General features: G+C 44.2%; 1 protein-coding gene across 1 annotated transcript in view; it reads right to left on the reverse strand.

The window, feature by feature from the left end:
* LOC106560892 (janus kinase and microtubule-interacting protein 3) overlaps positions 1 to 22,016 on the reverse strand; it is an 89,557-nt gene that overhangs the window by 17,915 nt on the left and 49,626 nt on the right. The window contains exons 5-8 of the mRNA XM_082978768.1: positions 8,982 to 9,200; positions 4,892 to 5,011; positions 2,935 to 3,081; positions 32 to 163 (exon numbers count right to left, since the gene is read on the reverse strand). Of these exons, the coding sequence (XP_082834894.1) occupies positions 32 to 163; positions 2,935 to 3,081; positions 4,892 to 5,011; positions 8,982 to 9,200 (618 nt within the window). The remainder of the gene's footprint in view (positions 1 to 31; positions 164 to 2,934; positions 3,082 to 4,891; positions 5,012 to 8,981; positions 9,201 to 22,016) is intronic.

Here is a 22,016-nt window from a genome sequence, read left to right on the forward strand (position 1 = left end):
GAGTGTGCTGTTGTAATAGAAATTGTAATACCTTTGACAGGTCGTCAATAATATTCTGCTGTTCCAGAACCTGTAGTCTGAGGAACTCGATCTCTCTCTCCTCCTGACTCTGATCAAGGTCGTTTAGAGAGCTGGGACGTCTTTTGGTGGCTACCTTCTCTCTCTGGAAAGGAAGTCAACCGGTTAAAGGTGTAATATGCGGAAATCGCTCAGCCATTTGCTGGTTGATAAAATTCTAATAGCTCGTCTATTGCCAGTTTATGTGAAAAAACAAGCAATGTATTGTCTGAAGAATCCATTGTACCATCTAAACCACTGTAAAAATATATTTTCAACAATCAAAATTATTGTATATTCAGCTGTTTGATGCTGATGTGCCAAAACCAAAAGTAAAAGATGCAAAAAATTAACTTATGAACAGTAAGCATAGAAGAAACGCACATAGAACAGATCTACCGCGTCTTAGACTTGCTTTCAATGAGAATGACAGATCTATAACTCGTATTTCTATGTGATTTTGGTCAGGTCGCCCAAAAAGTAACATATTGCAGCTTTAAAAACAATAAAGGTATTCAATTTGAGGCATTTTCTGAAATCTGAAGTATCAAATCTTTATGCACTAGTCAGCTACTCCACTTGATTCATGTTATCTCTCTTGTCACAAGGGATTACTGTACTGTGTTAAAGGTAGTCAGTGTTCTGTTAACTCTCTTGTCACAAGAGATTACTGTACTGTGTTAAGGGTAGTCAGTGTTCTGTTAACTCTCTGTAACTAGAGATTACTGTACTCTATGCTAATTAACTGATAATGCCCGAGAAGCTGGTGTTTGGAAGATATATTGGCACGGGTGTTGTTAGGCCCAAACACTGGCTTCAAGGGCATTATCACTTTTATACAACGGGTTACCAAATTTTCAAATAATAATTGACACATTTTTATTTAAAAAAGTTATTTTGATTAATTTATTCATACTATTTCATCATTCCACAAGATATAGTCCCGACACAAATCTAGGGTTGCTACCCAAGCCGGCTGGTCGTTCATTCTATTGGTTCGGTTGCCAGAGACGCAACCCAGTTGTTCAGTCTTTTTGTTCTGTATCTATGGACACGACCCAGTCATTCACTCTTTTTGTTCTGTATCTATGGACACGACCCAGTCGTTCGTTCTAAATGGTCCATTGCCATAATGGCTGGCAACGTTCTTATCTCTTGCTTGCTAGCTAGTCGAATACGACTAACTTACAGTCACGTCAAAAAGTGCAGTCAGAATAACAGCAAAGTAGCTGCATTTGCATTTGTTTCAGCTGTTTTCTAGTGACGTATATTTGGATACATCAATAACAATGAGCTAATGAGGCGCGATTTCGCCTGGCATAGAAAATGTGCTCACTCGTCAGGACACTGTTGTTCAGAGGAGCTAGCCAACAACACAGCTAATACAATCACTTCAAACTGAAGCTGGAAAGACTGCAAACTAGCTGCACTTTGTTTCGTTTTATCTTTTTTCAATTGACATTTCTTTGTATAAATCCATAAAAATTATGCCAGCTGGTTCATGATTTCGACTGGCTGAGAATCGCTGCCTGCCTGTCTGTCTCGTCCCGACTCCCGACTCGTTCATTACTATGGGACAGCTGGAGATTGAATTTAAATATTGAAACAATGTTGCAAATGTCGGAGAGCCAGACAGCAAGGTTTATACAAACCTCCGCTGTTAAATGTTAGTCTTAAAAAATGTGAGATAATGTCTAGATGCTTTTTATAGTGGAGATCAAGTTTATAAATTGCCTGGCTGGGCTGATGAGACAGTGGATTGCGCAGTCAGATGGAACATAGTAAATATATATTTTAACATCATAGACATAGCAGGTGGTAATTTGTGGAATAGACACCAGCTGGAATGCGGTTTTAACCAATCAGCATTCAGGATTATACCCACCCGTTGTATAAAGGAAGTCAGTGTTCTGTTATCTCTCTGTCACAAGAGATTACTGTGTTAAAGGTAACCAGTGTTCACAGATGCAGTGAAATATATTGGAACCCTTGCATGATTCACTATTTCTTCTAAAATATGTTGAAATTGAAAACACATTTGGTGTATACACATGTATTTGTTTGATTTACAACTGCACAGGACCAAGAAAAAACATTGACAACTGAAATGTAGATTTTTTTTTTTTACTCAAAAAATATTCAAAAGTCGAATTAATTTCGCAATGATTCTCGTTTACTGTGTAAGTTATCTCATCTGTGAAGGAGAGACCGGTCATCATTAAGAAAATACAAAGTTAATCACATTCAAGGCTCTGAGTGCAAGACTGAAGCATTCATATTCCACTATGGTATGAACAGTGTCTTCTCATGTTCCACTATGGTATGAACAGTGTCTTCTCATGTTCCACTATGATATGAACAGTGTCTTCTCATGTTCCACTATGGTATGAACAGTGTCTTCTCATGTTCCACTATGATATGAACAGTGTCTTCTCATGTTCCACTATGGTATGAACAGTGTCTTCTCATAGCAAGACATCTTTCACAATAGTAGACTTAAACACACCAGGCTCTGCAGGCAGATCCTTATGGAGATTTCTCAGAATGAATATCAGAAGATGTTTTGAGCAGCTGTTCAGGAACATTGACTTGGAGAAGAAACTGCTGTGAGTGAATGGAATTGAAGATGTCAGTTGCCACAAATGAAATTCAAAACAAGAGAAAAATCATTGGATGTGCCAACGTCAATAAACTCTTTGACAGGCAGGTAGTAGACAGTGTTATCTATGAGTAGGGCGCATCTTTCTGTGTTTTGTAATCATGGTTTACAGGGAAAAAATACCAGAATAACTACTGCATTATGAGGACATTTGTCTTATGAAGATGTTGTGTGTGTGCGTGGGCGCATGTGTGTGCGTGTGTGTGTGCGTACTGTACCATTTCCATGTTCTCCTCTGTAATGAAGCGTAGTTTGTTCTCCATGCGTCTGAATGCGTGGGCCAGCTCCTCATTCTTCCTGCTCAGCCTCTTGTTCTTGTCCAGCAGGGGCATAAACTGGCTCTCTGCCTCTCTTAGGCGCTTCAGCTAGACGGACAGACACACACAGACACGTAGACACACACACAGACATGTAGACACACACACACACACACACACACACACACACACACACACACACACACACACACACACACACACACACACACACACACACACACACACACACACACACACACACGTCATCAGTATCGTTCTTGTCCAGCAAGGGCCCTCTGCCTCTCGCGGGCGCTGCTGCTAGACACAGACACACACACAGTCAGGTCCACAACTGTTGGCACCCTTGATAAAGATGAGCAGTAAATTGGGGGGGGGGGGGGTCTTAGACCAGTCCTCCATACTGAATCTTTACAGATCCTGGATATCCTTCATCTGCTCTTATGAACTGCCCTTTTCCAATTCAAACGACAGGTTTTCAATGGGGTTCAAGTCCGGAGACTGAGGTGGCCATTGTAAAATGTTGATTTTTGTGGTCTATTAACATTTTCTTTGTGGATTTTGATGTGTGTTTGGGGTTATTGTCTTGCTGGAAGATCCACTTGAGGCAAAGTGTCAGCCTCCTGAGACACGCAACCTGGTATTTGGTCAAATGTCCTGGTACTTGGTAAAGTTCATGATGCTGTTGACCTTAACAAGGCCCCCAGGACCAGTGGAAGCAAAATAGCCGCATAACATCAATGATCCACCCCCATATTTTACCATAACATCAATGATCCACTACCATATTTTACCATAACATCAATGATCCACCACCATATTTTACCATAACATCAATGATCCACCACCATATTTTACCATAACATCAATGATCCACCACCATATTTTACCATAACATCAATGATCCACTATCATATTTTACCATAATATCAATGATCCACCACCATATTTTACCATAACATCAATGATCCACGACCATATTTTACCTTAACATCAATAATCCACTATCATATTTTACCATAATATCAATGATCCACCACCATATTTTACCATAACATCAATGATCCACGACCATATTTTACCATAACATCAATAATCCACTACCATATTTTACCATAATATCAATGATCCACCACCATATTTTACCATAACATCAATGATCCACTACCATATCTTACCATAATATCAATGATCCACCACCATATTTTACCATAACATCAATGATCCACTACCATATTTTACCATAATATCAATGATCCACCACCATATTTTACCATAACATCAATGATCCACTACCATATTTTACCATTACATCAATGATCCACCACAAAGCCGGTTGTTGTTCCAGAACCAAACTGATCCAATACCAAAGCCGGCTGTTGTTCCAGAACCAAACTGATCCAATACCAAAGCCTTCTGTTGTGCCAGAAGCAGAAACAGTAGTTTAATCACATAGGAGAGTCAGTATTTAATTCTGGCAATACATCAGACTTACGTGTTAACAGTGTAGCAGGCTACTGCAGAATATCTCATCACCAGAGGAGATATCGTCACCTATCAGATAGCTATCACATAACTCCTAGGATGACTGAAATGTCTTCACTGTCTTGACAACATTTAGCTATGACATGAATCCTAGCTACAGCAAATTGAGGATCGTGATAAAAAGTGAATATTGATATTTTTTTCAGGAAGCTGTGTGTGTATGTGTTGTGTGCAGTATTCCATTTGGTCATTTTTTAGGACTATTTCTTCTGCAAAAGATAAGGCTTTTCAGTCAGGATATCTTACAACAATACCATGATCATATCCTCAGCCATTTCTATCAATGGGTGACACTCCAATACACTCAGTTGTAGCAGCAGGATACTTGTGATTAGAAGACGTCAGAACGGCTCACCAGTTCATTTCTTTCCTCTGACAAGAGGGCGTTGCGGTCCTCCAGTTTGCGGATGACGGCACTCAGCTCAGCGATCTTCAGTTGGAAGCGTCGAGCGTCCTTCTCATCCAACTGCTGTTCCTGAAACACAAACCAGCTGCAGATTACTGGGAATAACCTCAAACACCGTCCCCAGACCCCTATAGGCTGTATTATTACAGTTTATTATTACAGTATATTATTACAGTATATTATTAAAGTATATTATTACAGTATATTAGGCCTCATCCACTGACCCCTATAGGCTGTATTATTACAGTTTATTATTACAGTATATTATTACAGTATATTATTAAAGTATATTATTACAGTATATTAGGCCTCATCCACTGACCCCTATAGGCTGTATTATTACAGTATATTATTACAGTATATTATTACAGTATATTATTAAAGTATATTATTACAGTATATTAGGCCTCATCCACTGACCCCTATAGGCTGTATTATTACAGTATATTATTACAGTATATTATTACAGTATATTATTACAGTATATTAGGCCTCATCCCCAGAACCCTATAGGCCATATTATTACAGTATATTATTACAGTATATTATTACAGTATATTAGGCCTCACCCACTGACCCCCACTTATCTAATGCCCTATGGACCTTCACTGTAAACACTCCATGCGGAAACGTCAGTTAATGTGTTAAAATACACCTGGACACTTCTGTGTTGCTGTTGACATGGATTTTCTAAATAACATTGTAATGAAGTGTGCAGTGGGTACATTCATTCTTACACAGAACAAATAATAAACAGAAAAATAAAAAACATCCATCCATTTTCTGCAGTGAAAATAAAAGCACTATTGAATAGGCTACGGTCGCTTCCTCTAGTGTTTATTACAGCGCAGCCTTGCTTGCTACTCATCAGGGTTGGGGTCCTTTTGAATTGAAAGCAGTCAATTCAGGAAATGATTTGAATTTAACATTTAAAATAAATATCTTGTCCTTTTCAGTTTATTGAGAAGTCATTGAAAATAGATGCATTTTTTTATTCAATTATTGAATTGGAACGTCAATATACTTCCTGAATTGACTGACTTGAATTGGAATTGACCCCAAAGCTGGTCCCTGCTACTCCTGACTCATGACCCCCAGACTCAGCAGCTGTGAGAAGAGACTACCTACATTGAGAGGTATGCTGATAATAATAATAAGTCAGTAGCCTGTTGAAATAACAGGTGTCTGCTCTGTAAGCATGAGTAGGTTAATGTGAGGGAGTGTGAATATCGGTGACAGTGTGAAGGCGTTCAGGTGATGTGCTTATAGATTGAGGAAGTCACAGGCCACAGACTGGTGCACAGCAGGCAGGCTTGGATTGGTGCTGAAAGAACAGCTAGGACATAAAACATTTAGTTCTTCAACAGGGAATGGTGACGTGTGTAAATTTGATTACAAAGAATTTGATGTAATATATTAATACAATTTAAATGTATTAAAATTGAAATGTGCAGTCTTTTGTATCCACTGTGTTGAGCAATCAGAGATTCATATATATATATTTATGAGCTGAACATGTGAAAATATTTAAAAAAGAGCTGAAGACGAAAGAACGAGATCGTAACAAAACCATCTATAAACATCTCAAGAATTCCTTATTCAGTGGTGCAGAAGACATCTTTCAACAATAGAGAACATCATATCTGCAGATAGATAGTAGAGGAAGGTTAGACCGGGGACTGGATGCTGGGTGGAGGAATAGACACTAAAGGAAGGAGAGAGGGACTGGTGCTGGGTGCAGTAATAGACAGTAAAGGAAGGAGAGAGGGACTGGTGCTGGGTGCAGTAATAGACAGTAAAGGAAGGAGAGAGGGACTGGTGCTGGGTGGAGGAATAGACAGTAAAGGAAGGAGGAATAGACAGGAAAGGAAGGTGAGAGGACTGGTGCTGGGTGGAGGAATAGACAGTAAAGGAAGGAGGAATAGACAGGAAAGGAAGGAGAGAGGGACTGGTGCTGGGTGGAGGAATAGACAGTAAAGGAAGGAGGAATAGACAGGAAAGGAAGGTGAGAGGGACTGGTACTGGGTGGAGGAATTGGCAGTAAAGGAAGGTGAGAAAACTGGTGCTGGGTGGAGGAATAGACATTAAAGGAAGGAGGAATAGACAGGAAAGGAAGGTGAGAGGGACTGGTACTGGGTGGAGGAATAGACACTAAAGGAAGGAAAGAGGGACTGGTGCTGGGTGCAGTAATAGACAGTAAAGGAAGGAGAGAGGGACTGGTGCTGGGTGGAGGAATAGACAGTAAAGGAAGGAGGAATAGACAGGAAAGGAAGGAGAGAGGGACTGGTGCTGGGTGGAGGAATAGACAGTAAAGGAAGGAGGAATAGACAGGAAAGGAAGGTGAGAGGGACTGGTACTGGGTGGAGGAATAGGCAGTAAAGGAAGGAGGAATAGACAGGAAAGGAAGGTTAGAGGACTGGTACTGGGTGGAGGAATAGACAGTAAAGGAAGGAGGAATAGACAGGAAAGGAAGGTGAGAGGGACTGGTACTGGGTGGAGGAATTGGCAGTAAAGGAAGGTGAGAAAACTGGTGCTGGGTGGAGGAATAGACATTAAAGGAAGGAGGAATAGACAGGAAAGGAAGGTGAGAGGGACTGGTACTGGGTGGAGGAATAGACACTAAAGGAAGGAAAGAGGGACTGGTGCTGGGTGCAGTAATAGACAGTAAAGGAAGGAGAGAGGGACTGGTGCTGGGTGGAGGAATAGACAGTAAAGGAAGGAGGAATAGACAGGAAAGGAAGGAGAGAGGGACTGGTGCTGGGTGGAGGAATAGACAGTAAAGGAAGGAGGAATAGACAGGAAAGGAAGGTGAGAGGGACTGGTACTGGGTGGAGGAATAGGCAGTAAAGGAAGGAGGAATAGACAGGAAAGGAAGGTTAGAGGACTGGTGCTGGGTGGAGGAATAGACAGTAAAGGAAGGAGGAATAGACAGAAAGGAAAGAGGAATAGACAGTAAAGGAAGGTGAGAGGGACTGGTGCTGGGTGGAGGAATAGACAGTAAAGGAAGGAGGAATAGACAGGAAAGGAAGGTTAGAGGACTGGTGCTGGGTGGAGGAATAGGCAGTAAAGGAAGGTAAGAGGACTGGTGCTGGGTGCAGTAATAGACAGTAAAGGAAGGTAAGAGGACGGGTGGAGGAATAGACAGTAAAGGAAGGAGGAATAGACAGAAAGGAAAGAGGAATAGACAGTAAAGGAAGGTAAGAGGGACTGGTGCTGGGTGGAGGAATAGACAGTAAAGGAAGGAGGAATAGACAGAAAGGAAAGAGGAATAGACAGTAAAGGAAGGTGAGAGGGACTGGTGCTGGGTGGAGGAATAGACAGAAAGGAAAGAGGAATAGACAGTAAAGGAAGGTGAGAGGGACTGGTGCTGGGTGGAGGAATAGACAGTAAAGGAAGGAGGAATAGACAGGAAAGGAAGGTTAGAGGACTGGTGCTGGGTGGAGGAATAGGCAGTAAAGGAAGGTGAGAGGACTGGTGCTGGGTGGAGGAATAGACAGTAAAGGAAGGTTAGAGGACTGGTGCTGGGTGGAGGAATAGACAGTAAAGGAAGGAGGAATAGGCAGTAAAGGAAGGTTAGAGGACTGGTGCTGGGTGGAGGAATAGACAGTAAAGGAAGGTTAGAGGACTGGTGCTGGGTGGAGGAATAGGCAGTAAAGGAAGGTAAGAGGACTGGTGCTGGGTGCAGTAATAGACAGGAAAGGAAGGTAAGAGGACTGGTGCTGGGTGCAGTAATAGACAGTAAAGGAAGGTAAGAGGACTGGTGCTGGGTGCAGGAATAGGCAGTAAAGGAAGGTAAGAGGACTGGTGCTGGGTGCAGTAATAGAGAAAATCTAGGCTCAGCCAGGGCAGATCTCTAGACTCCATTTAAGCATCTAGAAACAGATAAAGAAGGAGAAGCACAAAGAAAGCAAAATAAACACATTAGCTAGACTAAAAGTTGCAGAGGCAACAAAAGGCCTTGCGTTTTTGGAGGTAAGGCTATTGCTAGCCTGCATTAAGCACTAGTGAGAGGCGAGATGGAGGGAGAGAGATTGCTTACGAGGCTCTCTGAGGTGTCTCCTGCACCACTGGGGTAAGGAGCGTCTCGTTTGGGGCTGTGGAGGTGTCCTCCTGCCCCAGCCTCCCTGCTTCTGATCTGGGCTAGCTGCTCATCCACAGCCTCCTTCTGCAGCTGGAGCCTCTGAGTGTGTCCAGCCTGAACCCCCAGCTCCTTCCCCAGCACACAGCATGCTCTGTCTTTTACCTTAATCTCATCCATCTACAGAGCAGAGCAGAACAGAGGAGAGGAGAACAGAGGAGAACAGAGGAGAGGAGAACAGAGGAGAGCAGAACAGAGGAGAACAGATGAGAACAGTGGAGAGGAGAACAGAGGAGAGGAGAACAGAGGAGGGGAGAACTGAGGAGAACAGAGGAGCGGAGAACAGAGGATAACAGAACAGAGGAGACCAGATGAGAACACAGGAGAACACAGGAGCGCAGAACAGAGGAGCGGAGAACAGAACAGAGGAGACGAAAGGAGAACAGAACAGAGGAGAACAGAACAGAGGAGAACAGAATAGAGGAGAACAGAACAGAGGAGAGGAGAACAGAACACAGGAGAACAGAACACAGGAGAACAGAACAGAACAGAGGAGAACAGAACAGAACAGAGGAGAACAGAACAGAGGAGAACACAGGAGTGGAGAACAGAACAGAGGAGAACAGAACAGAGGAGAACAGAACAGAACAAAGTAGAACAAAACACAGGAGAACAGAACAGAGGAGAACAGAACAGAACAGAGGAGAACAGAGGAGAGGAGAACAGAACAGAGGAGAACAGAACAGAGTAGAACAGAACACAGGAGAACAGAACAGAGGAGAACAGAACAGAGTAGAACAGAACACAGGAGAACAGAACACAGGAGAACAGAACAGAGGAGAACAGAACAGAGGAGAACAGAACAGAGTAGAACAGAACACAGGAGAACAGAACAGAGGAGAACAGAACAGAGGAGAACAGAGGAGAACAGAACAGAGTAGAACAGAACACAGGAGAACAGAACAGAGGAGAACAGAACAGAGGAGAACAGAACAAAACAGAGGAGAACAGAACAGAGGAGAACAGAACAGAGGAGAACAGAACAGAGGAGAACAGAACACAGGATAACAGAACAGAGTAGAACAGAACATAGGAGAACAGAACACAGGAGAACAGAACAGAGGAGAACAGAACAGAGGAGAACAGAACAAAACAGAGGAGAACAGAACAGAGGAGAACAGAACAGAGGAGAACAGAACAGAGGAGAACAGAACACAGGATAACAGAACAGAGTAGAACAGAACAGAGGATAACAGAACAGAGGAGAACAGAACAGAGGAGAACAGAACAGAGGAGAACAGAACACAGGAGAACAGAACAGAGGAGAACAGAACAGAGGAGAACAGAACAGAGGAGAACAGAGGAGAACAGAACAGAGTAGAACAGAACACAGGAGAACAGAACAGAGGAGAACAGAACAGAGGAGAACAGAACAGAGGAGAACAGAGGAGAACAGAACAGAGTAGAACAGAACACAGGAGAACAGAACAGAGGAGAACAGAACACAGGAGAACAGAACAGAGTAGAACAGAACAGAGGAGAACAGAACAGAGGAGAACAGAACAGAGGAGAACAGAGGAGAACAGAACAGAGAAGAACAGAACACAGGAGAACAGAACACAGGAGAACAGAACAGAGTAGAACAGAACACAGGAGAACAGAACACAGGAGAACAGAACACAGGAGAACAGAACACAGGAGAAAAGAACACAGGAGAACAGAACACAGGAGAACAGAACAGAACAGAGGAGAACACAGGAGAACAGAACACAGGAGAACAGAACAGAACAGAGGAGAACAGAACACAGGAGAACAGAACAGAGGAGAACAGAACAGAGGAGAACAGAACACAGGATAACAGAACAGAGGAGAACAGAACACAGGAGAACAGAACAGAGGAGAACAGAACACAGGAGAACAGAACACAGGATAACAGAACAGAGGAGAACAGAACACAGGAGAACAGAACAGAGGAGAACAGAACACAGGAGAACAGAACACAGGATAACAGAACACAGGAGAACAGAACACAGGAGAACAGAACAGAGTAGAACAGAACACAGGAGAACAGAACAGAACACAGGAGAACAGAACACAGGAGAACAGAACAGACCAGAGGAGAACAGAACAGAGGAGAACAGAACAGAGTAGAACAGAACACAGGAGAACAGAACAAAACAGAGGAGAACAGAACAGAGGAGAACAGAACACAGGAGAACAGAACACAGGAGAACAGAACAGAGGAGAACAGAACAGAGGAGAAGAGAACAGAGGAGAAGAGAACAGAGGAGAACAGAACAGAGTAGAACAGAACACAGGAGAACAGAACAAAACAGAGGAGAACAGAACAGAGGAGAACAGAACACAGGAGAACAGAACACAGGAGAACAGAACACAGGAGAACAGAACAGAGGAGAAGAGAACACAGGAGAACAGAACAAAACAGAGGAGAACAGAACAGAGGAGAACAGAACACAGGAGAACAGAACACAGGAGAACAGAACACAGGAGAACAGAACAGAGGAGAACAGAACAGAGGAGAACAGAACAGAGGAGAACAGAACACAGGAGAACAGAACACAGGAGAACAGAACACAGGAGAACAGAACAGAGGAGAACAGAACACAGGAGAACAGAACACAGGAGAACAGAACACAGGAGAACAGAACAGAGGAGAACAGAACACAGGAGAACAGAACAGAGGAGAACAGAACAGAACAGAGGAGAACAGAACAGAACACAGGATAACAGAACAGAGGAGAACAGAACACAGGAGAACAGAACACAGGAGAACAGAACAGAGGAGAACAGAACAGATGAGCTCAGTCAAGCATGAGTGTGCATGCATATGATCACACAAAAAGTCACACACACAGAGAGAGCCACATCATGCACACATACAGTAGGCTACTGTTCTGTTCAGCCGTCATCATGAAAAAAGGTTGGCAAGACCAGCCACAAGCCCTGCCCTGTTTGATTGGCCAATCAGAGAACAGGAGCTTCCTTGGTGCATCCTGTAGCTACTAAACATTAGAAACACAATAAGATCCCCCACAGATCTACTGTTTCTTTCCTATAATCAATGCTTCATTCATTTTACAGATCACACTTGTGTTGCCTGGCAGCAACCACAGTCTAGGGTCACATTCAACAAGATCACAAATAAATCTCAGTGAAATGACATGAATAGTCCTGGTAATGTCCTGGGAAAAGCACACATCACCCAGCTCTTCCGGATATCTGCAACAACAGTCCCAACCCAGCTAGCATTTAGCTACATAACAAATGAACCGGTTAGGAAGCCAATAGAGAAACTCACTAAATAAAAGGAAATTATAAGAAATATAAACTAGGGGAAACCTGTACATGAGACTGTTGTTCTGTTATAAACTAGGGGAAACCTGTACATGAGACTGTTGTTCTGTTATAAACTAGGAGAAACCTGTACATGAGACTGTTGTTCTGTTATAAACTAGGGGAAACCTGTACATGAGACTGTTGTTCTGTTATAAACTAGGGGAAACCTGTACATGAGACTGTTGTTCTGTTATAAACTAGGGGAAACCTGTACATGAGACTGTTGTTCTGTTATAAACTGGGAGAAACCTGTACATGAGACTGTTGTTCTGTTATAAACTAGGAGAAACCTGTACATGAGACTGTTGTTCTGTTATAAACTAGGAGAAACCTGTACATGAGACTGTTGTTCTGTTATAAACTAGGGGAAACCTGTACATGAGACTGTTGTTCTGTTATAAACTAGGGGAAACCTGTACATGAGACTGTTGTTCTGTTATAAACTAGGGGAAACCTGTACATGAGACTGTTGTTCTGTTATAAACTGGGAGAAACCTGTACATGAGACTGTTGTTCTGTTATAAACTAGGGGAAACCTGTACATGAGACTGTTGTTCTGTTATAAACTAGGGGAAACCTGTACATGAGACTGTTGTTCTGTTATAAACTAGGGGAAACCTGTACATGAGACTGTTGTTCTGTTATAAACTAGGAGAAACCTGTACATGAGACTGTTGTTCTGTTATAAACTGGGAGAAACCTGTACATGAGACTGTTGTTTTGTTATAAACTAGGGGAAACCTGTACATGAGACTGTTGTTCTGTTATAAACTAGGGGAAACCTGTACATGAGACTGTTGTTCTGTTATAAACTAGGAGAAACCTGTACATGAGACTGTTGTTCTGTTATAAACTAGGAGAAACCTGTACATGAGACTGTTGTTCTGTTATAAACTGGGAGAAACCTGTACATGAGACTGTTGTTCTGTTATAAACTAGGAGAAACCTGTACATGAGACTGTTGTTCTGTTATAAACTAGGAGAAACCTGTACATGAGACTGTTGTTCTGTTATAAACTAGGGGAAACCTGTACATGAGACTGTTGTTTTGTTATAAACTAGGGGAAACCTGTACATGAGACTGTTGTTCTGTTATAAACTAGGAGAAACCTGTACATGAGACTGTTGTTCTGTTATAAACTAGGGGAAACCTGTACATGAGACTGTTGTTCTGTTATAAACTAGGGGAAACCTGTACATGAGACTGTTGTTCTGATATAAACTAGGAGAAACCTGTACATGAGACTGTTGTTCTGTTATGTGTCTGAATTACATTCATTACACAGTATCTCAGTTCTAATCTCCAGTGTTCTGTCTGTAGATGTCACTGACAGTAACCTAAACCAGACATTTCAACCGTCCTCAATTACCGGTCTTCTACTAAAATAACATTACAGTTGTCATCAATGTGACAGAGCCACGATATCAGACAGACAGACAGTAGAACACTAGACTGTGACAGAGCCACTATATCAGACAGACAGACAGTCGAACACTAGACTGTGACAGAGCCACGATATCAGACAGACAGACAGTAGAACACTAGACTGTGACAGAGCCACTATATCAGACAGACAGACAGTAGAACACTAGACTGTGACAGAGCCACGATATCAGACAGACAGACAGTAGAACACTAGACTGTGACAGAGCCACTATATCAGACAGACAGACAGTAGAACACTAGACTGTGACAGAGCCACGATATCAGACAGACAGACAGTAGAACACTAGACTGTGACAGAGCCACGATATCAGACAGACAGACAGTAGAACACTAGACTGTGACAGAGCCACGATATCAGACAGACAGACAGTAGAACACTAGACTGTGACAGAGCCACTATATCAGACAGACAGACAGTAGAACACTAGACTGTGACAGAGCCACGATATCAGACAGACAGACAGTCGAACACTAGACTGTGACAGAGCCACTATATCAGACAGACAGACAGTAGAACACTAGACTGTGACAGAGCCACTATATCAGACAGACAGACAGTAGAACACTAGACTGTGACAGAGCCACGATATCAGACAGACAGACAGTAGAACACTAGACTGTGACAGAGCCACTATATCAGACAGACAGACAGTAGAACACTAGACTGTGACAGAGCCACTATATCAGACAGACAATAGAACACTAGACTGTGACAGAGCCACTATATCAGACAGACAGACAGTAGAACTCTAGACTGTGACAGAGCCACTATATCAGACAGACAGACAGTAGAACACTAGACTGTGACAGAGCCACTATATGAGACAGACAGACAGTAGAACACTAGACTGTGACAGAGCCACTATATCAGACAGACAGACAGTAGAACACTAGACTGTGACAGAGCCACTATATCAGACAGACAGTAGAACACTAGACTGTGACAGAGTCACTATATCAGACAGACAGACAGTAGAACACTAGACTGTGACAGAGCCACTATATCAGACAGACAGACAGTAGAACACTAGACTGTGACAGAGCCACTATATCAGACAGACAGACAGTAGAACACTAGACTGTGACAGAGCCACTATATCAGACAGACAGACAGTAGAACACTAGACTGTGACAGAGCCACTATATCAGACAGACAGTAGAACACTAGACTGTGACAGAGCCACTATATCAGACAGACAGACAGTAGAACACTAGACTGTGACAGAGCCACTATATGAGACAGACAGACAGTAGAACACTAGACTGTGACAGAGCCACTATATCAGACAGACAGTAGAACACTAGACTGTGACAGAGCCACTATATCAGACAGACAGTAGAACACTAGACTGTGACAGAGCCACTATATCAGACAGACAGACAGTAGAACACTAGACTGTGACAGAGCCACTATATCAGACAGACAGTAGAACACTAGACTGTGACAGATCCCCTATATCAGACAGACAGTAGAACACTAGACTGTGACAGAGCCACTATATCAGACAGACAGTAGAACACTAGACTGTGACAGAGCCACTATATCAGACAGACAGTAGAACACTGGAATGTGACAGATCCACTATATCAGACAGACAGACAGTAGAACACTAGACTGTGACAGAGCCACTATATCAGACAGACAGTAGAACACTAGACTGTGACAGAGCCACTATATCAGACAGACAGACAGTAGAACACTAGACTGTGACAGAGCCACTATATCAGACAGACAGTAGAACACTAGACTGTGACAGAGCCACTATATCAGACAGACAGACAGCAGAACACTAGACTGTGACAGAGCCACTATATCAGACAGACAGACAGACAGACAGTAGAACACTAGACTGTGACAGAGCCACTATATCAGACAGACAGACAGTAGAACACTAGACTGTGACAGAGCCACTATATCAGACAGACAGACAGTAGAACACTAGACTGTGACAGAGCCACTATATCAGACAGACAGACAGTAGAACACTAGACTGTGACAGAGACACTATATCAGACAGACAGACAGTAGAACACTAGACTGTGACAGAGCCACTATATCAGACAGACAGACAGTAGAACACTAGACTGTGACAGAGCCACTATATCAGACAGACAGACAGTCGAACACTAGACTGTGACAGAGCCACTATATCAGACAGACAGTAGAACACTAGACTGTGACAGAGCCACTATATCAGACAGACAGTAGAACACTAGAAAGACAGACAGACAGTAGAACACTAGACTGTGACAGAGCCACTATATCAGACAGACAGACAGTAGAACACTAGACTGTGACAGAGCCACTATATCAGACAGACAGACAGTAGAACACTAGACTGTGACAGAGCCACTATATCAGACAGACAGACAGTAGAACACTAGACTGTGACAGAGCCACTATATCAGACAGACAGTAGAACACTAGACTGTGACAGAGCCACTATATCAGACAGACAGACAGTAGAACACTAGACTGTGACAGAGTCACTATATCAGACAGACAGACAGTAGAACACTAGACTGTGACAGAGCCACTATATCAGACAGACAGTACAACACTAGACTGTGACAGAGCCACTATATCAGACAGACAGACAGTAGAACACTAGACTGTGACAGAGCCACTATATCAGACAGACAGTGACAGACAGTAGAACACTAGACTGTGACAGAGCCACTATATCAGACAGACAGACAGTAGAACACTAGACTGTGACAGAGCCACTATATGAGACAGACAGACAGTAGAACACTAGACTGTGACAGAGCCACTATATCAGACAGACAGTAGAACACTAGACTGTGACAGAGCCACTATATCAGACAGACAGTAGAACACTAGACTGTGACAGAGCCACTATATCAGACAGACAGACAGTAGAACACTAGACTGTGACAGAGCCACTATATCAGACAGACAGTAGAACACTAGACTGTGACAGATCCCCTATATCAGACAGACAGTAGAACACTAGACTGTGACAGAGCCACTATATCAGACAGACAGTAGAACACTAGACTGTGACAGAGCCACTATATCAGACAGACAGTAGAACACTGGAATGTGACAGATCCACTATATCAGACAGACAGACAGTAGAACACTAGACTGTGACAGAGCCACTATATCAGACAGACAGTAGAACACTAGACTGTGACAGAGCCACTATATCAGACAGACAGACAGTAGAACACTAGACTGTGACAGAGCCACTATATCAGACAGACAGTAGAACACTAGACTGTGACAGAGCCACTATATCAGACAGACAGACAGCAGAACACTAGACTGTGACAGAGCCACTATATCAGACAGACAGACAGACAGACAGACAGTAGAACACTAGACTGTGACAGAGCCACTATATCAGACAGACAGACAGTAGAACACTAGACTGTGACAGAGCCACTATATCAGACAGACAGACAGTAGAACACTAGACTGTGACAGAGCCACTATATCAGACAGACAGACAGTAGAACACTAGACTGTGACAGAGACACTATATCAGACAGACAGACAGTAGAACACTAGACTGTGACAGAGCCACTATATCAGACAGACAGACAGTAGAACACTAGACTGTGACAGAGCCACTATATCAGACAGACAGACAGTAGAACACTAGACTGTGACAGAGCCACTATATCAGACAGACAGTAGAACACTAGACTGTGACAGAGCCACTATATCAGACAGACAGTAGAACACTAGAATGTGACAGATCCACTATATCAGACAGACAGACAGTAGAACACTAGACTGTGACAGAGCCACTATATCAGACAGACAGTAGAACACTAGACTGTGACAGAGCCACTATATCAGACAGACAGACAGTAGAACACTAGACTGTGACAGAGCCACTATATCAGACAGACAGTAGAACACTAGACTGTGACAGAGCCACTATATCAGACAGACAGACAGCAGAACACTAGACTGTGACAGAGCCACTATATCAGACAGACAGACAGACAGACAGACAGTAGAACACTAGACTGTGACAGAGCCACTATATCAGACAGACAGACAGTAGAACACTAGACTGTGACAGAGCCACTATATCAGACAGACAGACAGTAGAACACTAGACTGTGACAGAGCCACTATATCAGACAGACAGACAGTAGAACACTAGACTGTGACAGAGCCACTATATCAGACAGACAGACAGTAGAACACTAGACTGTGACAGAGCCACTATATCAGACAGACAGACAGTAGAACACTAGACTGTGACAGAGCCACTATATCAGACAGACAGACAGACAGACAGACAGTAGAACACTAGACTGTGACAGAGCCACTATATCAGACAGACAGACAGTAGAACACTAGACTGTGACAGAGCCACTATATCAGACAGACAGACAGTAGAACACTAGACTGTGACAGAGCCACTATATCAGACAGACAGACAGTAGAACACTAGACTGTGACAGAGCCACTATATCAGACAGACAGACAGTAGAACACTAGACTGTGACAGAGCCACTATATCAGACAGACAGACAGTAGAACACTAGACTGTGACAGAGCCACTATATCAGACAGACAGACAGTAGAACACTAGACTGTGACAGAGCCACTATATCAGACAGACAGTAGAACACTAGACTGTGACAGAGCCACTATATCAGACAGACAGTAGAACACTAGACTGTGACAGAGCCACTATATCAGACAGACAGACAGTAGAACACTAGACTGTGACAGAGCCACTATATGAGACAGACAGACAGTAGAACACTAGACTGTGACAGAGCCACTATATCAGACAGACAGTAGAACACTAGACTGTGACAGAGCCACTATATCAGACAGACAGTAGAACACTAGACTGTGACAGAGCCACTATATCAGACAGACAGACAGTAGAACACTAGACTGTGACAGAGCCACTATATCAGACAGACAGTAGAACACTAGACTGTGACAGATCCCCTATATCAGACAGACAGTAGAACACTAGACTGTGACAGAGCCACTATATCAGACAGACAGTAGAACACTAGACTGTGACAGAGCCACTATATCAGACAGACAGTAGAACACTGGAATGTGACAGATCCACTATATCAGACAGACAGACAGTAGAACACTAGACTGTGACAGAGCCACTATATCAGACAGACAGTAGAACACTAGACTGTGACAGAGCCACTATATCAGACAGACAGACAGTAGAACACTAGACTGTGACAGAGCCACTATATCAGACAGACAGTAGAACACTAGACTGTGACAGAGCCACTATATCAGACAGACAGACAGCAGAACACTAGACTGTGACAGAGCCACTATATCAGACAGACAGACAGACAGACAGACAGTAGAACACTAGACTGTGACAGAGCCACTATATCAGACAGACAGACAGTAGAACACTAGACTGTGACAGAGCCACTATATCAGACAGACAGACAGTAGAACACTAGACTGTGACAGAGCCACTATATCAGACAGACAGACAGTAGAACACTAGACTGTGACAGAGACACTATATCAGACAGACAGACAGTAGAACACTAGACTGTGACAGAGCCACTATATCAGACAGACAGACAGTAGAACACTAGACTGTGACAGAGCCACTATATCAGACAGACAGACAGTAGAACACTAGACTGTGACAGAGCCACTATATCAGACAGACAGTAGAACACTAGACTGTGACAGAGCCACTATATCAGACAGACAGTAGAACACTAGAATGTGACAGATCCACTATATCAGACAGACAGACAGTAGAACACTAGACTGTGACAGAGCCACTATATCAGACAGACAGTAGAACACTAGACTGTGACAGAGCCACTATATCAGACAGACAGACAGTAGAACACTAGACTGTGACAGAGCCACTATATCAGACAGACAGTAGAACACTAGACTGTGACAGAGCCACTATATCAGACAGACAGACAGCAGAACACTAGACTGTGACAGAGCCACTATATCAGACAGACAGACAGACAGACAGACAGTAGAACACTAGACTGTGACAGAGCCACTATATCAGACAGACAGACAGTAGAACACTAGACTGTGACAGAGCCACTATATCAGACAGACAGACAGTAGAACACTAGACTGTGACAGAGCCACTATATCAGACAGACAGACAGTAGAACACTAGACTGTGACAGAGCCACTATATCAGACAGACAGACAGTAGAACACTAGACTGTGACAGAGCCACTATATCAGACAGACAGACAGTAGAACACTAGACTGTGACAGAGCCACTATATCAGACAGACAGACAGTAGAACACTAGACTGTGACAGAGCCACTATATCAGACAGACAGTAGAACACTAGACTGTGACAGAGCCACTATATCAGACAGACAGTAGAACACTAGACTGTGACAGAGCCACTATATCAGACAGACAGACAGTAGAACACTAGACTGTGACAGAGCCACTATATCAGACAGACAGTAGAACACTAGACTGTGACAGAGCCACTATATCAGACAGACAGACAGTAGAACACTAGACTGTGACAGAGCCACTATATCAGACAGACAGTAGAACACTAGACTGTGACAGAGCCACTATATCAGACAGACAGACAGTACAACACTAGACTGTGACAGAGCCACTATATCAGACAGACATACAGTAGAACACTAGACTGTGACAGAGCCACTATATCAGACAGACAGTAGAACACAAGACTGTGACAGAGCCACTATATCAGACAGACAGACAGTGGAACAACACTAGACTGACCAGGCCATGGTGGGTTAGATCAGTCAGAAAGCTACACTGGGGTATCTGTGACAACAGGTATAATTCATACAAACACTTGCTGTCCCCAAATGACACCGTATTCTCCCTATGTAGTACATTCGTTTTGGTCAGGGAATAAGTTGTCATGGCATTTTGGAGCCAGCCAGTGGAATCACCAATGAAATATAGTGAGAATGGCCCAGAGGTATTATTCAAGTGTTTTAACTATTCTTCTCATTCACCCAGTCACCCAGCCACCCAGTCACCCAGTTACCCAGCCACCCAGCCACCCAGCCACCCAGTCACCCAGTTACCCAGCCACCCAGTCACCCAGCCACCCAGTCACCCAGTTACCCAGCCACCCAGCCACCCAGTCACCCAACCACCCAGTCACCCAGTTACCCAGCCACCCAGTTACCCAGTCACCCAGCCACCCAGTCACCCAGTTACCCAGCCACCCAGTTACCCAGCCACCCAGTTACCCAGTCACCCAGTCACCCAGTTACCCAGCCACCCAGCCACCCAGTTACCCAGCCACCCAGCCACCCAGCCACCCAGTCACCCAACCACCCAGTCACCCAGTTACCCAGCCACCCAGTTACCCAGTCACCCAGTCACCCAGCCACCCAGTCACCCAGTTACCCAGCCACCCAGTTACCCAGCCACCCAGTCACCCAGCCACCCAGTCACCCAGCCACCCAGTCACCCAGCCACCCAGTCACCCAGTTACCCAGCCACCCAGTTACCCAGCCACCCAGTCACCCAGTTACCCAGCCACCCAGTTACCCAGCCACCCAGTCACCCAGCCACCCAGTCACCCAGCCACCCAGTCACCCAGTTACCCAGCCACCCAGTTACCCAGCCACCCAGTCACCCAGTTACCCAGCCACCCAGTTACCCAGCCACCCAATCACCCCGTTACCCAGCCACCCAGTTACCCAGTTACCCAGTTACCCAGCCACCCAGTTACCCAGCCACCCAGTCACCCAGCCACCCAGCCACCCAGCCACCCAGTCACCCAGTTACCCAGTCACCCAGCCACCCAGTCACCTAGGTACCCAGCCACCCAGCCACCCAGTCACCCAGTCACCCAGCCACCCAGTCACCCAGCTGCCCAGTCACCCAGTCACCCAGTCACCCAGTCACCCAGCCGCCCAGTTACCCAGTCACCCAGTCACCCAGCCGCCCAGTCACCCAGTCACCCAGCCACCCAGTCACCCAGTTACCCAGCCACCCAGCCACCCAGTCACCCAACCACCCAGTCACCCAGTTACCCAGCCACCCAGTTACCCAGTCACCCAGCCACCCAGTCACCCAGTTACCCAGCCACCCAGTTACCCAGCCACCCAGTTACCCAGTCACCCAGTCACCCAGTTACCCAGCCACCCAGTCACCCAACCACCCAGTCACCCAGTTACCCAGCCACCCAGTTACCCAGTCACCCAG

Source organism: Salmo salar, chromosome 01 (assembly GCF_965601325.2).
Source record: "Salmo salar chromosome 01, fSalSal1, whole genome shotgun sequence".
NCBI classification, from domain to species: domain Eukaryota; kingdom Metazoa; phylum Chordata; class Actinopteri; order Salmoniformes; family Salmonidae; genus Salmo; species Salmo salar.